Genomic DNA, 15,784 nt, shown 5'->3' on the forward strand with positions numbered 1-15,784 from the left:
TCTTTCTTCAAAAGACACCCTTTCAGTTTTCTGCAAGCAGGCTGTTCTCCTACTTTTGTTAATGCAAAGTTTTCCCCCCTCCAAGCTGCCCCTCCCTTTTCTTTCTTCAAAAGACACCCTTTCAGTGCCTCTGCAAGCACGCTGTTCTCTCCAAAGTCTTTCCCCCTCCAAGCCGCCCCTCCCTTTTCTTTCTTCAAAAGACACCCTTTCAGTGCCTCTGCAAGCAGGCTGTTCTCCTACTTTTGTTAATGCAAAGTTTCCCCCCCTCCAAGCCGCCCCTCCCTTTTCTTTCTTCAAGACACCCTTTCAGTGCCTCTGCAAGCACGCTGTTCTCTCCAAAGTCTTTCCCCCCTCCAAGCCGCCCCTCCCTTTTCTTTCTTCAAAAGACACCCTTTCAGTTTTCTGCAAGCAGGCTGTTCTCCTACTTTTGTTAATGCAAAGTTTTCCCCCCCTCCAAGCTGCCCCTCCCTTTTCTTTCTTCAAAAGACACCCTTTCAGTGCCTCTGCAAGCACGCTGTTCTCTCCAAAGTCTTTCCCCCTTCCAAGCCGCCCCTCCCTTTTCTTTCTTCAAAAGACCCCCTTTCAGTGCCTCTGCAAGCAGGCTGTTCTCCTACTTTTGTTAATGCAAAGTTTTTCCCCCTCCAAGCCGCCCCTCCCTTTTCTTTCTTCAAAAGACCCCCTTTCAGTGCGCTGCAAGCACGCTGTTCTCTCCAAAGTCTTTCCCCCTCCAAGCCGCCCCTCCCTTTTCTTTCTTCAAAAGACACCCTTTCAGTGCCTCTGCAAGCAGGCTGTTCTCCTACTTTTGTTAATGCAAAGTCTTTCCCCCTCCAAGCCGCCCCTCCCCTTTCTTTCTTCAAAAAAGGGGAAAAAAAGAAACCCCTTCATCCCAGCAGCAGCGGCTTGGGTTCGTTTGAGCAGGGGGCTGGACTAGAAGACCTTCAAGGTCTCCTTCCACCTCTTAATTCTGTATTCTGTAAAAGAGGAGGGAACGTCTGGACGAGGTGGGTGGGGGGGAAATATAGGACAAGATAAAGGACCAGTGGCACCCGTTTTTGAGTTTGCTAGAATTATTTTAATAAGGACAAGGGGCTTTTATACCTCCCAACAAAGTCTGGAATATCTTAACCCCCTCTCGAGATGTCGTCCCAGATAACCCTTGCCCAAATAAGTTAGTATAAATAAAAAGAAGCGTTTCAAACCACCGCTCTATCCCACCGGCTGAATCGCGTTTGGCCTTTACAAATCGTCCGAACGGGGGGAAAAAAATTGGGTTCGTCGGAAGCTTCGTGTGTGTCGACTCTCGTCCTCCTTCCTTTGCGAGATGGAAGACCTCAGGTGGGTTCCGAGGAGGGCAGGTCCACCCCAGCTCCAAGCTGCACAGAACACGCCCCAAAATTAAGGGAGAGGATTCCCCCCCCCCCCATTCCGGGAGACAGCGGCAGGGAATGATGTCGAAGGAAGAGATGAAAACGCATGATTTACACACACTACCGTACTTCCTTGTCCTGGTGGGGTGGTCCAGAGCCATAGTCAGTGTAGCTGCTCCTCCGCTCGAGGCAACTCCAAAATCTCAAGGCCGGTGTTTTTTCTCAAGCTTGGTGGCTTTTAAAGGTGTCCTGTGGACTTCAACTCCAGAATTCTGTGCGAGACGGCTGGGGGATTCTGGGAGTTGAAGTCCCATCTTAAAAGTTGCCGAGCTTGAAAAACTTGACTCTTTAGAATCATGGCTTCTTGGAAAGATGGACCTCTTCTTCCCTTGGAGTGTAGGAATGTTTTGCTACCTATCAGTAACAGTTTCCTGAAAGGAAGACGAAGAAGAAAGGGGAAAAAGAGGAAATTATTGTTAGCAGGGCAGGAAACCCTTCTAGGGTTGGCCAAAAGGTGTGTCGGTCTGTCTGGTCATTAGCTACACGTCTACATGGTCCTTTATTGCCCCTCTTCATCTCTCCTCTCTACCTTCTTAGAAACATAGAAGACTGACGGCAGAAAAAGACCTCCTGGTCCATCTAGTCTGCCCTTATACTATTTTCTGTATTTTATCTTAGGATGGATATATGTTTATCCCAGGCATGTTTAAATTCAGTTACTGTGGATTTATCTACCACGTCTGCTGGAAGTTTGTTCCAAGGATCTACTACTCTTTCAGTGAAATAATATTTTCTCACCTTGCTTTTGATCTTTCCCCCCAACTAACTTCAGATTGTCTCCCCTTGTTCTTGTGTTCACATTCCTATTAAAAACACTTCCCTCCTGGACCTTATTTAACCCTTTAATATACTTAAATGTTTCGATCATGTCCCCCCTTTTCCTTCTGTCCTCCAGACTATACAGATTGAGTTCATGAAGTCTTTCCTGATACGTTTTATGCTTAAGACCTTCCACCATTCTTGTAGCCCGTCTTTGGACCTGTTCAATTTTGTCAATATCTTTTTGTAGGTGAGGTCTCCAGAACTGAACACAGTATTCCAAATGTGGTCTCACCAGCATTCTATATAGTGGGATCATAATCTCCCTCTTCCTGCTTGTTATACCTCTAGCTATGCAGCCAAGCATCCTACTTGCTTTCCCTACCGCCTGACTGCACTGTCAACCCATTTTCAGAAATCACGACCCCTAAATCCTTCTCTTCTGAAGTATTTGCTAACACAGAACTGCCAATACAATACTCAGATTGAGGATTCCTTTTCCTTCCTACTCCTTGTCTCTCTCCTCCCCCCCCCGTACCCCGGAGCACTGGTGATACCCCATTTGGAATACTGTGTTCAGTTCAGCCGCCCCGAGTCTACGGAGAGGGGCGGCATACAAATCTGATAAATAAATAAATATAAATAAAGTTCTGGAGACCTTGCCTACAAAAAGAGATGGACAAAATTGAACGGGTCCAAAGACGGGCTACAAGAATGGTGGAAGGTCTTAAGCATCAAATTTATCCGGAAAGACTCAATGAACTCAATCTGTATAGTCTGACAAAGGGGGACACACCCATGATTGAAACATTTAAATATGTTAAAGGGTTGAATAAGGTTCAGGAGGGAAGTGTTTGTAATAGGAAAGTGAACCCAAGAACAAGGGGACACCATCTGAGGTTAGTTGGGGGAAAGATCAGAAGCCACGTGAGAAAATATGATTTGACTGAAAGAGTCAAAGATGCTTGGAACGAACTTCCAGCAGACGTGGTTGGTCAATCTGCAGGAACTGAATATTAAACATGCTGGGATAAACATAGATCCATCCTAAGATAAAATACAGGAAATAGTATAAGGGCAGACTAGATGGACCATGAGGTGAGACCACATTTGGAATACTGTGGTCGTCTACATGGTCCTTTATTGCTCCTCTTCATCTCTCCTCTCTACCTTCTTACTCCTTCTCTCTCCCCCCCCCTCACCCCAGAGCACTGGTGAGACCCCATTTGGAATATTGTGTTCAGTTCTGGAGACCTCACCTACAAAAAGATATGGACAAAATTGAAGGGGTCCAAAGACGGGCTACAAAAACAGTGGAAGGTCTTAAGCATAAAACGTATCAGGAAAGACTCCATGAACTCAATCTGTATAGTCTGGAGGACAGAAGGAAAAGGGGGGGGACATGATCGAAACATTTAAATATGTTAAAGGGTTCAATAAGGTTCAGGAGGGAAGTGTTTTTAATAGGAAAATGAGCCCAAGAAAAAGGGGGGCACCATCTGAGGTTAGTTGAGGGAAAGATCAGAAGCAACATGAGAAAATATGATTTGACTGAAAGAGGAGTAGATGCTTGGAACAAACTTCCAGCAGACGTGGTTGGTCAATCCGCAGTAACTGAATATTAAACCTGCCTGGGATAAACCTAGATCCATCCTAAGATAAAATACCGGAAATAGTATAAGGGCAGAATAGGTGGACCAGGAGGTCTCTTTCTGCTGTCAATCTTCTATGTTTCCTACTTCCTTCCTTCTCTCTTTCCCTTTCTATTTCCCCTTTCTCTTTTGCCTTCCCTCGAGTGATTCTTAGCCTGGTTCCTCTGATGTTTAAGAGACTGGTACGATTCCCAGTATTCTGAATCCCTGCCAGCTGGGGAGGAATTCTGGGGGGCTCGGAAGCCCACGCACCTTAAAATTTGCTTCTCACATCTGGCCGGTCAATGTACACGTGTACAAACTACTCCGCTTCTGCCGCTGAATTTTGGAAACCTGCCTCTACACATACACACACACAGAGCAAACCAGGCTCTTACCGAGAACGTTGTGTTTACAGAGGGGGCAAGTCTGTTGCAAGAGAAGCCAGGGGTCTACGCAGTCCCGATGGAATTCGTGCAGGCAGGGTAACACCCGGAGCCACTGTTGGGCAAATCAAAATAGAATAGAATAGAATAAATAGAATAGAATAAGAATATAGAATCAAATAAGAATGGAATTAAACAAAAGGAATAGAATATAAAACCAAATAAGAATGGAATAGAATAAGAATAGAATAAGAATAAAATAGAAGAATCAAATAAGAATAGAATAGAATAGAATTTTTATTGGCCAAGTGTGATTGGACACACAAGGAATTTGTCTTGGTGCATATGCACCAATATAATATAGAATATAAAATAAGAAAAGAATAGAATATAGAATAGAATAAGAACAGAATAGAATAATAGAATAGAATAGAATAAGAATAGAATAGTAAAAGAATAGAATAATAGAATAGAATAGAATAATAATAGAATATGGAGTAGAATAGAATATAGAACAGAATAATAATAGAATAATAATAGAATAGAATAATAATAGAATAGAATAATAGAATAATAATAGAATAATAATAGAATAGAATATGGAGTAGAATAGAATATAGAATAGAATAAGAATAGAATAATAGAATAGAATAACGGCTGAAGGTGCGTTGTGGAAGAAACCAGCCGCAGATTTATCCCAAAGCCTTACCTGGTTTTTCTGAAATTGGTCCAGGCAGATGGCGCAGCTGTCGATCTCGTGCGCCCAGCTGTGGGGTCCCCTGCCCGGATGGTAACGCCGGGTTTTCAAGGCCAGCAGCTTCTGGGCTATGTGTTGCTTGAGATCCAGCTGCCAGGGGGAAGATTTCTTGTCAGGGTTCCAAACAGCAGCCGAAATTAAATCGGAGACAACACCTTCTAACCTGGTGTAGTAACTATATTGGATTATAGTGCAACGTGAATGCAAATATCAGGGATTTTGCAATCCAATGGCATAGAATGCACGGGATATGGGTTCGTGTTTTATTTTAATAATGTTATAATGTACAGTGAAGACGGCATTTTAATATTGTGGTACAAGGTGCAGTGGCATTAAACTAAAGTAACCTAAACCTAAATCCCCAAGCTATGGTCAACAGCAGCGGTCATCCCCATCGTCAAAAAAGGAGACCCTTCTCTCGTTGACAACTACAGACCAATTTCGCTATGATGCATCTCATGTAAAGTCATGGAATCAATTATAAATCAATCAATCACCCTTTACGTAGAATCTAATACAGTAACCTACTCTCTAACAAACAATTTGGATGCAGAAAGAAATTACCCTGCAACCTTCAACTACTTCACTGCAAAAACATATGGACTACCCACCCAGATCAAGGAAAGTCCATTGATGCAATTTATATTGACTTTTGCAAAGCCTTCGATTCAGTGGTAAGGGGCGAGCATAAGTGCACCAGTGTGCCTTCCGTCCCCTGTCCAATTGCCTCTCCTTATCTCATTTATCTTTTCTTCCTTTCAAGTATGTTCACCTATACTTTTATATCTTTTCTTCTATTCTTTTCTTTACTTACCGGTATATTATTACGTATCTAATCTCTTCAATGTGTATTATGTATTGGACTAAATAAATGAATGAATGAATGAATGAATGAATGAATGAATGAATAAATAAATAAATAAATAAATAAAAACTAAGCTAAAACCAAACCCAAAACCTGAGCCGAACTCAACCAAAGCTACCCACGAGGCCGAGAGCGGGCCCACCTCAGAGTCCTGGTCCAGCTGACTGTGCCGCGACTGTCGTTGTGCCTGCACAATCACACCTGTGCACAGGATCAACGCGATGAGCAGGATGGCGTTCCACAGCTGCTGGAGGTATTTCTGCCCATAAAGACCCACCCCCAAAAGGAACAACAAATATATGGATCAAATGGAACGGGTCCAAAGACAGGCTACAAAAATGGTGGAAGGTCTTAAGCATAAAACCTATCAGGAAAGACTTTATGAACTTCATCTTTCACTGTTATATTGTCTTTATTATTGTTGTGAGCTGCCCCGAGTCTTCAGAGAGGGGCGGCATACAAATCTAATAAATTATTATTATTATTATCTGTATAGTCTGGGGGACGGAAGGGGAAGGGAGGACACGATCGAAACATTTAAATATGTTAAAGGTTCAGGAGGGAAGTGTTTTTAATAGGAAAGTGAACGCAAGAACAAGGGGACACAATCTGAAGTTAGTTGGGAGAAAGATCCGAAGCCACGTGAGAAAATATTATTTGACTGAAAGAGTAGGAGATGCTTGGAACAAACTTCCAGCAGACTCGGTTGGTCAATCCACAGAATTTAAACATGCCTGGGATAAACATACAGTGACCCCTCGTTTCTCGCGGGGGATGCGTTCCAAGACCACCCATGAAAAACGAATTTCCGTGAAGTAGGGGAAAGATATTTTTTAATGTATTTAACGAGCATTTGGACTTTTAAAACCCACCCTTCGCATTAAACAGTCATTCTATAATATTTCTCAGCTGGAACGACATGGGATATCCTACCAGTTTCTTTAATAGAGTACAGTAGAATTTTTAATGGATTTAAAATTTTCAATGGATTTAATTGGGTTTAAGCCCCCTTTGAAAAAACGTGAAGTAATGTATTATAAGGGCAGACTAGATGGACCAGGAGGTCTTTTTCTGCCGTCAATCTCCTATGTTTCTATGTAATACAGTGGTCCCTCGATTTTTGCGGGTTCGAACTTCGCGAAATGGCTATACCACGGTTTTAAAAAAATATTAATTAAAAAATACTTTGCGGTTTTTTTCCCTATACCACAGTCATCGCCAAACTTTCGTCCGCCTTTAATAAATATTTTTTTTAATAAACTTTAATAAATAAACATGGTGAGTAATAATCTAAAGGGCTGCTAGGGGAATGAGAAATTGCAGTTTAGGGGTTTAAAGTGAAGGGAAGTCTTGGGATACTGTTCATAGTCAAAAATAGTGTATTTACTTCCGCATCTCTACTTTGCGGAAATTCGACTTTCGCGGTCTGCCTTGCTTAGCAAAGGAGATTCTGTTCGCAATTGTATGGGTCGTAAGTCGAGACTTCCGCTACTGTTACCTGTAACCTTCTCTTCATGACCCACAAGCACCTATCAATCAACACATTTCAATGGAACCTCTGGCTCCTTTTACCAACCTGGACCTTTGAGCTGTTTTCGCCGGTACAGATCACGCCCTGCCACTCGGCATACATGCCCCCCCGCGAGAGGCCGCAGGTGGACCAGAGGGTTAGGGTCACCCCCTTTAAAAAGAAAGAGAAAGAGAAAGGTGGGGGGGGGGGACGACAACTGAGGTTAGGATAAAACCAGAGACAATGAAAACGACGCCGTTTCAAAACGACACAACACCGAAATACTATTTTATCATTCACGTACTGACTGCCGCAAGGCTAAGTTTACGCACAAAATTGGAAGGACAATAGTCACCTGTCAGATAGCATGATAATAAATTAAAAAACACTGAAAATGGGCAAAATCTCATGCGCGGGAGCGTCCTCGTGTGGGATTTTTGCTTCCGGCGCAAAAGCCAAATCTCGTGGACGTGAGCGGAGATGTGTGCGAATTACTCCAACACTCCGCAGTCTGCATTGGTTGCCGATCAGTTTCCGGTCACAATTCAAAGTGTTGGTTATGACCTATAAAGCCCTTCATGGCACCGGACCAGAATACCTCCGGGACCGCCTTCTGCCGCACGAATCCCAGCAACCGGTTAGGTCCCACAGAGTTGGCCTTCTTCGGGTCCTGTCGACTAAACAATGTCGTCTGGCAGGACCCAGGGGAAGAGCCTTCTCTGTGGTGGCTCCGACCCTCTGGAACCTCCCCACCCTCCTTGCCTTTCGTAAACTCCTTAAAACCCACCTCTGCCGTCAGGCATGGGGGAACTAAAACATCTCCCCCTTGCCCATGTTGTTTTGCTGTTTGATTGATTGTGTGCTTGTTTTTTATATATATTGGGATTGTTTTATGAATTTGTATGCCGCCCCGAGTCTTCGGAGAGGGGCGGCATACAAATCTAATAAATTATTATTATTATTCTTAACTTAAAATTGGATTTGTCACTATGTACTGTTTTTTGCTATTGTTGTGAGCCGCCCCGAGTTTGCGGAGAGGGGCGGCATATAAATCCAATAAATCTAATCTAATCTAATCTCCATTTCTGCTAATGGGTCGTCGATCCCACCTGTACACGAACGCAACGCACGAGTGCTTGCCAGCCACGTACCATGTTCTCCAGTAGCCCCCCTTGGTATGTGATCTTCGCTGTGGCCTGAAGACCTCTGCAAAAAAACAAAAGAAGAAGGAAAAGGAAGGATGAATAATTGCTCTACTTTGCTCCGACTCTTTCTTTCCAGGTGCTAACGATGTCCCCAGCTCTTACCCGCTTGCAAGCTCTTTCATTGTTACTCTCTGCAAAGAATGTTTTCCAAGCCCTAAGTCTTTGCAGGGTTTTTCCTATTGCTCTACTTGCTCCGAATGTTTCTTTCCTGTTCTGCCAGGCTCTATGGTATGAGTCTCCCGAAAATTCAAGGGTAAAAATTTCAGACACACACCCACTTGAAAATTCAAGAACAATGGTTCTTTATCACAAAATTCAAAAGAAACAAAGCACCCTTTTTGTATTGCAAAGAGCACTAGTCCCAAAACAACCTTGTAGGCTGTACAATCCCCTTAATCAGTCCTTAAGTACTTAGCTAACAGCTGTGAAGAAACGTCACAGCCCTCCTTCTTCCACCAAGTGTGACACACACACTTTGCTCTGCTTTGGTTTCCAAGTCGTGAAAAATCAACAAACAAAGTTCGTAAACAGCAAGGCACGGTCCTGAAGAAACAACGATCAGATAATCTTCCACAAAACGGCCAAGCCAGCACGCTGCTATTTATAGCAGCAGCTCTAATTACTGGAGCCCCACCCAAACACAGGTGGCCTCCCTTATTTCCTGCAATATTTCTTCAATTGGTCTCTTCTATGCATAATTCTGCGCATGCGTGGGTCTAACACTTCCTCATCCGAATCAACCGAAGATAATGGAGATTGGCTTCCTGGGCTGTGTGCCAAGCCCCCCTCTTCCAAGTCACCCCCGCCTTCTTCTTCGTCTGAGGAAACTGCACTACCTGACTCTGTCGGCAATGAAACAGGCCTATGACATGTTGATGTTTCCCCTGCATCCACCTCCACATTCCTTGGGGCAGGAGCTGGGCCAGAGCCAACCACAACACTTTCCAGGTGTTAACAATGTTCCCAGCTCTTACTGGCTTGCAAGCTCTTTCATTGTTACTCTCTCCAAATAAAGGTGTTTTGTTTTAAAGCCCCCTAACCAGGGGATAAAATAATGTGCTGAAACTGACCAGACTTAAAAATGAATTTATTTATTTCATTTATTTATTACTTAGATTTGTATGCCGCCCCTCTCCGAAGACTCGGGGCGGCTCACAACACGTGGAAACAAATCATAAATAATCTAACAAATTTAAAATTAAAAGATTTAAAAGACCCCATATACTAACAGACATACACACAAGCATACCATATATAAATTAAACATGCCCAGGGGAAGATGTTTGAATATCTGGTAAGCAGATTCTTTTCCCTATTTTACTCCCCCAAAACTAAGGCATGTCTTACGATCTGGTGCGTCTTATACTCTGAAAAATACAATAGTTTTTCTACAAAAGTGTCTTCGTTAATGATGGTTTTAAAATGTTTTGTTTCTTTTTAAATATTTTAAATAGGGGAAGAGCCTTCTCTGTGGCGGCCCCGGCCCTCTGGAACCAACTCCCCCCAGAGATTAGAATTGCCCCCACCCTCCTTGACTTTCGTAAGCTACTTAAAACCCACCTCTGCCGCCAGGCATGGGGGAATTGAGATTTCTTCTCCCCCTAGGCCTTTACAATTTTATGCATGGTATGTCTGTACGTATGTTTGGATTTTTTTTATATCAATGGGTTTTTAATCGTTTTTAGTATTGGATTATTATTGTACGCTGTTTTATGATTGCTGTTAGCCGCCCCGAGTCTTCGGAGAGGGGCAGCATATAAATCCAATAAATAAATTAATAAATAAATATTGGATTTGTATATTGTTGTGCTTTTTGCGAGCCGCTCCGAGTCCCCGGAGAGGGGCGGCATACAAATCTAACAAATTATTATTAAATTATTATTATTATTATTATTTCTCACCACTGGTTCCTAAATTGGCACACTGTAAATTCTGGTGCCTTGTCAAGTCCTACCGTGTAGCTCTGCATAACTGGACAGGACTTGCTTTCGAACTGGTGCGTCTGGTACAAGACTTCACCCACAACCTTTTGTCCTCCCCCCTCGCCCCCTCAGTACCCAGCCATCTCACCGCAGCAGAGCCCCGAGGAGTTTGGTCACATTTTCTGAAGTCTGAACAATCACCACGGGCTTTGAAAGGACCTGGGAGACGTCCAGCTGTAGTAGGGAGAAGGCAAGGAAAAGACGGTCAGTGGGGGATGAAGGCAGGGGTGTCACGCCCCCGTCGGAATCGGCCTCCGGTGGTGTTGGAGGAAACTGGGACGGCCAAGGCCAGGCTGTTCGGAATTAGCAAAGCCTGCAGGGACAGAGCTCAGCCAAGGAGTATGGACCACCCAATTCCGATACAAGGGCTTGGAGCAGGGGTCCCCAAACTTTTTACACAGGGGGCCAGTTCACTGTCCCTCGGGCTGTTGGAGGGCCAGACTATTAAAAAAAACCTATGAACAAATCCCTATGCACACTGCACATACCTTATCTTAAAGTAAAAAACAAAATGGGGACGTACTATTTAGAGGGGGGGAAGAAGTCTGAAATTCATATATGTTTATCTTTTGTTTTTAATTTTCTTTTGTTAACATTGTATACAAGGTTTTCTTGGCTTATAGAAAAATGTATAAAGAAAGAAGGAAGCACTTTGGCATAATGGTTAATAAGTTAGAAAAATAATTGGTGTTGCACTTTTTGAAGGAACATTAAGGAGGGAATTTAATTTAAAAAACGAATGTAACTGGATGACAAAATTAGAAGAAAAAACTTTTGCAACTTTTTTGATGATTGATATTAGTTACTAACAAAATACTGCATTTTATTCATGGAAAATTAGATGGTACACTGTGTTGTTTGAATGTATGTTAAGAGAAAAATAAAAAAAATTACCGCCCCACCCCCCAAAAAACAGTCCTTCCTTCCTCTGTGCCTCCATTTCTCCTTCCTTCCTTCCTTCTTTCCCTCCCTCCTTCCTTCCTTCCTTCCTTCCTTCTTTCCCTCCTTCCTTCTTTCCCTCCTTCCTTCCTCTCCACTTCTCCTTCCCTCCCTCTCTTTCCCTTTTCTTTCTTTCTTGCTCTCTTTTTCCTGTGCTCCTGTCAATCACCGGCGGGCCGGATAAATAGCCTCAGTGGGCCACATGCGGCCCACAGGCCATAGTTTGGGGACCGCTGGCTTGGAGAGTGCAGAACTAAAACGGGACGGTTTGAACTGCCCAACTGTTTGTGTTATCTCAGCACCATCAAATGCATTCATGCCTACCTCTCGGATTCTGTTCTGGTTCAAGGCAAGGATGAGCAGGGCTGAAGCCCCCAACACAAGGGCCCGTTTCATCTGCAGGGAGAAAAACCCCACCAAGGAATTAGGAAGTGGACGTTGTGCTTGGTCCGTCCCCTTGCAAGACGCTTCCCTGGACTCAGCAGGTATCAAGCAGATGGAAACTCAGGTGAAAGGGAAAAGACCTACCTTGTCAACCACGGTGCTGGCAAAGGACTCCTCTTTGTGGCGTTTGGGGGTCTCGGCTTGTCCCTCCTCCACCGGAACCACTCCAATCCAGGTGTCCTCATCCCCCAGCCTGGGCTCCGTGTCATTCACCTGGAAAAGAGCGGATGGAAGACACAGGATGATCTCCACTCGCTCTTTGGAAGCCCTGGACCTGTATGACATAGGTGTTCCCAAACCACGAAGCTAACTCCTTGGGCCCTTTTTTATTAAATCACTGTGAATTTTTCTCATTCACGTCCAACAAAAGTCTTTCAAGACCTTCTCTGGCTGCCAGGCCGATTCCTTCAAAATTTGGCGAGGAGTCTCTGAGAGTCACAAATCAATTAAGCGGACTAATTGCCTCCTGCAAACTCCACTCCCCAGTAGCTCCTCTTTTATTCCCTACGGAAGGGGACATTCACTGTCCACCTGTGGTCTTATTTCCACCTGTGGCCTATCTGGGGAGCCCCCTCCCCAAATACCTTCTCTCTCAGTTGCTTCAGAAGTTGACACCCCCCTCTATCATCGAACCCCAGCGCCCCCTCCCCAAACAGCCCGTCCCCCACACAGTTTAAAAGGTGGGCACCCCCTCTTCCTTCCCCCACCATCCTAAGAGTCCCCTCCCCAAATAGCCTTCTCCCATGCAGTTTAAAAGGTGGATACCCCTCTCTTTCCCCCCCCATGCTTAAGAGTCCCCTCCCCAAACAGCCTCTCTCCCACCCACTTCAGATGTTGACCCCTCTCTAGCCCAGAGCCCCCTCCCTAAACAGCCAGCCCCTTGCCCATGTGGTTTAAAAGGTGGACAACCCCTTCTCCTCCCCCCACATGCTTAGAGCCCCCAACCACCATCATTAAAGCCCCCTCCCCAACCAGCCCCTCCTCCATACAAAGGTTGACACCCCTCCCCCCTCCCTGCAACCCTGGAGCCCCCTCCCCAAACAGCCCCTATCCCACCCAGTTTAAAAGGTTGATGCCCTCCTCTCATCCTTAGATCCCCCTCCCCAAACAGTCCCTCCCCACGCAGTTCAAAAGGTTGACACCCCTTCTTCCTCCCCCCACGCATGCTTAGAGCCCCCCACCACCATCCTTAGAGCCCCCTCCCCAAACAGCCCCTGTCACACCCAGTTTAAAAGGTGGACCCCCCTCTTTCTCCTCCATCCTTAGAGCCCCCTCCCCAAACAGCCCCTGTCCCACCCGGTTTAAAAGGTGGACACCCCCTCTTCCTCCCCCCCCCGCATCCTTAGAGCCCCCTCCCCAAACAGCCCCTCCCCACGTAGTTTAAAAGGTGGACACCCCCTCTTTCTCCCCCCACCATCCTTAGAGCCCCCTCCCCAAACAACCCCTGTCCCACCCAGTTTAAAAGGTTGAAACCCCCCCCCTGCCTCCCTCCTCGCATCCTTAGAGCCCCCTCCCCAACCAGCCCCCGCTTTGGCTTAATGCTCCCCCCCGGGGGTCTCCCCTTCCCTTCTTGCTCGGGGAGGGGCTGAGAAACTGGAAAGGGAGACCCCCACCCTCTCTTCCCCCCCCTCCCAGGGCTCACCAGCACCAGGCTGCCCCGCACAGCCGCCGCCGCCTGCAGCTCCAAGCCGGCCCGGCCCAGCAGCGCCCCTTGCAAGGTGCAGCGGCAGCCCCGGCCGGGCTCGCTCCCTCCGCCGCCGCCGCCGCGCAGCGTCACCTCCACCTGCGCCGCCGAGGAAGAAGAAGAAGAGGAGGAGGAGGAGGAAGCAGCAGCCTCGGCCGCCGCCGCCAACAGCCCGCCCAGCAGCCACGCCAGCAGCCCCGGAACCGCCATCGCCGCCGCCGCCGCCGCGCGCCCCAAGCCCGGCCCAACCGCCTCCCGCCCGCCCGGCTGCAGCAGCGCCGCCGCCTCTTAGCCCGGGTTTGCTAAACCCGGGTTTGCACAACCGGGGTTTGTTGCAGAGGGGCGTTCGCTTGCATGCACAGGGAAGGGGCTGAACCCTGGTTTGCATGGGGGGGGGAGCTCTGATTAAACCAGGTCTTAGCCAGGATATGGAAAGGGGTTGCATGCACAGGGAAGGGGCTGAGCCATGGTTTGCATGGGGGGCTTTACCCCTCCCCCCCACTAAGCTGCCCCTTAGCCGGGGTTTGTTAGAGAGGGTTCTATTCTATTCTACTTATTCTCTATTCTATTCTATTCTATTTCTGTTCTATTCTATTTATTTGTATTGTATTCTATTTATTCTGTATTCTATTCTGCATTCTATTCTACTCTACTCTATTCTGTATTCTATTCTATTCTACTATATTCTACTCTGCTCTATTCTATTCTACTCTATTCTGCATTCTATTCTATTTATTCTGTATTCTATTCTACTCTATTCTACTTTATTCTGTATTCTATTCTATTTTGTATTATACTGTATTCATATTCTACTATATTCTATTCTGTTCTATTCTATTCTACTCTATTCTGCATTCTATTCTATTTATTCTGTATTCTATTCTACTCTATTCTACTTTATTCTGTATTCTATTCTATTTTGTATTCTATTCTATTCATTATTATTGTACAGTGGAACCCCGACATAAGAGCTGCTCTACTTAAGAGCAACTCGAGATAAGAGCTGGGAGGGGAGAGATATTTTTGTTCTACTTACAAGCCCAAATTCGAGATACAAGCGCCAAGGAGCTGTCTCCTGAAGCCAAACGCTAACTTCCGCGTTCGGCTTCAGGAGACAGCTGCGAAGCGGCGCGCGTGTTTTAAAAGGTTGCAGCCGGCCTGGGGGGCTCGGGGGGGTGCTTGCAGCTTTCTTTCTTGCTCTTTTTCTTTCTCTCTTTTACCTTCCCTTCCTCTATTTCTTCTTTTCTTTCTCCTTCCCACCTTCTTCCCTCCCTCCCTCCCTTCACTCATTCCTCTCTTACTCTCCCCTTTCATAAGTTTCCTTGCTTCCTTCCTCTGTTCCTGTCCCTTCCCTCTTTCTTTCCTTCCTTCCCACCCTCCGTCCATTCATTCACCCATTCCTCTCTTGATCGCTTAAAGCCGGTCCCTGGTGCAAAAAGGGTTGGGGACCTCTGTCCTACAGGATTGGGTGGCAGAGAAGTTGAACATATGTAAATTTAAAAGTTTAAGAAAGTTTACAAGTTAAGTGAAAGAAACTTCATTATTCATTTATATGTACATGTACATTTCTCCATTAAAAACATGTCTTTCTGCATAATTTAGACTAACTTTGTGAGTTTTTTGAGGGCTGGAACCAATTAAAATTATTTACATTAATTCCTATGGGGAAAAGTCGTTCGAGATAAGAGCTGCTCGACTTAAGAGCCCAGGTCCGGAACGAATTAAACTCGTATCTCGAGGTACCACTGTATTGTATTCTATTCTGTATTCTAGTCTTTCTTCGTTCTATTCTATACTCTATTCTTTATTGTAGGGCAGGCTCGAGATCTGATTAGGTCACAACTCGGGAAGCCAACACAGCTGTTGCCCTCCAGATGTGGCCCTTTAAACATCTGGCCTCACTTCCACCGAGAATTAGGTCTCTGCAACTTTAAAACTGTGTGGACTTCAACTTCCAGAAGGCTCCGGGCCGGAGAAAAACGGCCTGGGCTGAGATGCCCTCTAGAGGTCATGCCTGGGATTGCGGAAGTAAGTGCTTCCTGTTCTACGGTGGCTGGTAGGGGACATTATTGTGGCTATAAACATAAATATTCTATTTCTTACATATTTTTGTATCTATACTGTTGTAAGCCACCCTGTGTCTCCGGAGAAGGGCGGCATAGAAATCTAACAAACAAACTAAATAAATAAATAAA

The 15,784-nt window shown here is 45.5% G+C and overlaps 1 protein-coding gene across 1 annotated transcript; it reads right to left on the reverse strand.

The window, feature by feature from the left end:
- Positions 1-1,049: 1,049 nt before the first annotated feature.
- On the reverse strand, positions 1,050-13,848 carry RNF215 (ring finger protein 215). The gene is made up of 10 exons (XM_070763136.1): positions 13,548-13,848; positions 11,990-12,118; positions 11,786-11,857; positions 10,611-10,696; positions 8,487-8,541; positions 7,402-7,506; positions 5,968-6,084; positions 4,913-5,050; positions 4,216-4,318; positions 1,050-1,798 (listed from the first exon to the last, which is right to left on the reverse strand). The coding sequence occupies exons 1-10, from the start codon at positions 13,797-13,799 to the stop codon at positions 1,785-1,787; spliced, it is 1,071 nt and encodes a 356-aa protein (XP_070619237.1). The 5' UTR covers positions 13,800-13,848; the 3' UTR covers positions 1,050-1,784.
- Positions 13,849-15,784: the final 1,936 nt, after the last annotated feature.

This window comes from Erythrolamprus reginae, chromosome 10 (genome assembly GCF_031021105.1).
Source record: "Erythrolamprus reginae isolate rEryReg1 chromosome 10, rEryReg1.hap1, whole genome shotgun sequence".
Lineage (NCBI taxonomy): Eukaryota > Metazoa > Chordata > Lepidosauria > Squamata > Dipsadidae > Erythrolamprus > Erythrolamprus reginae.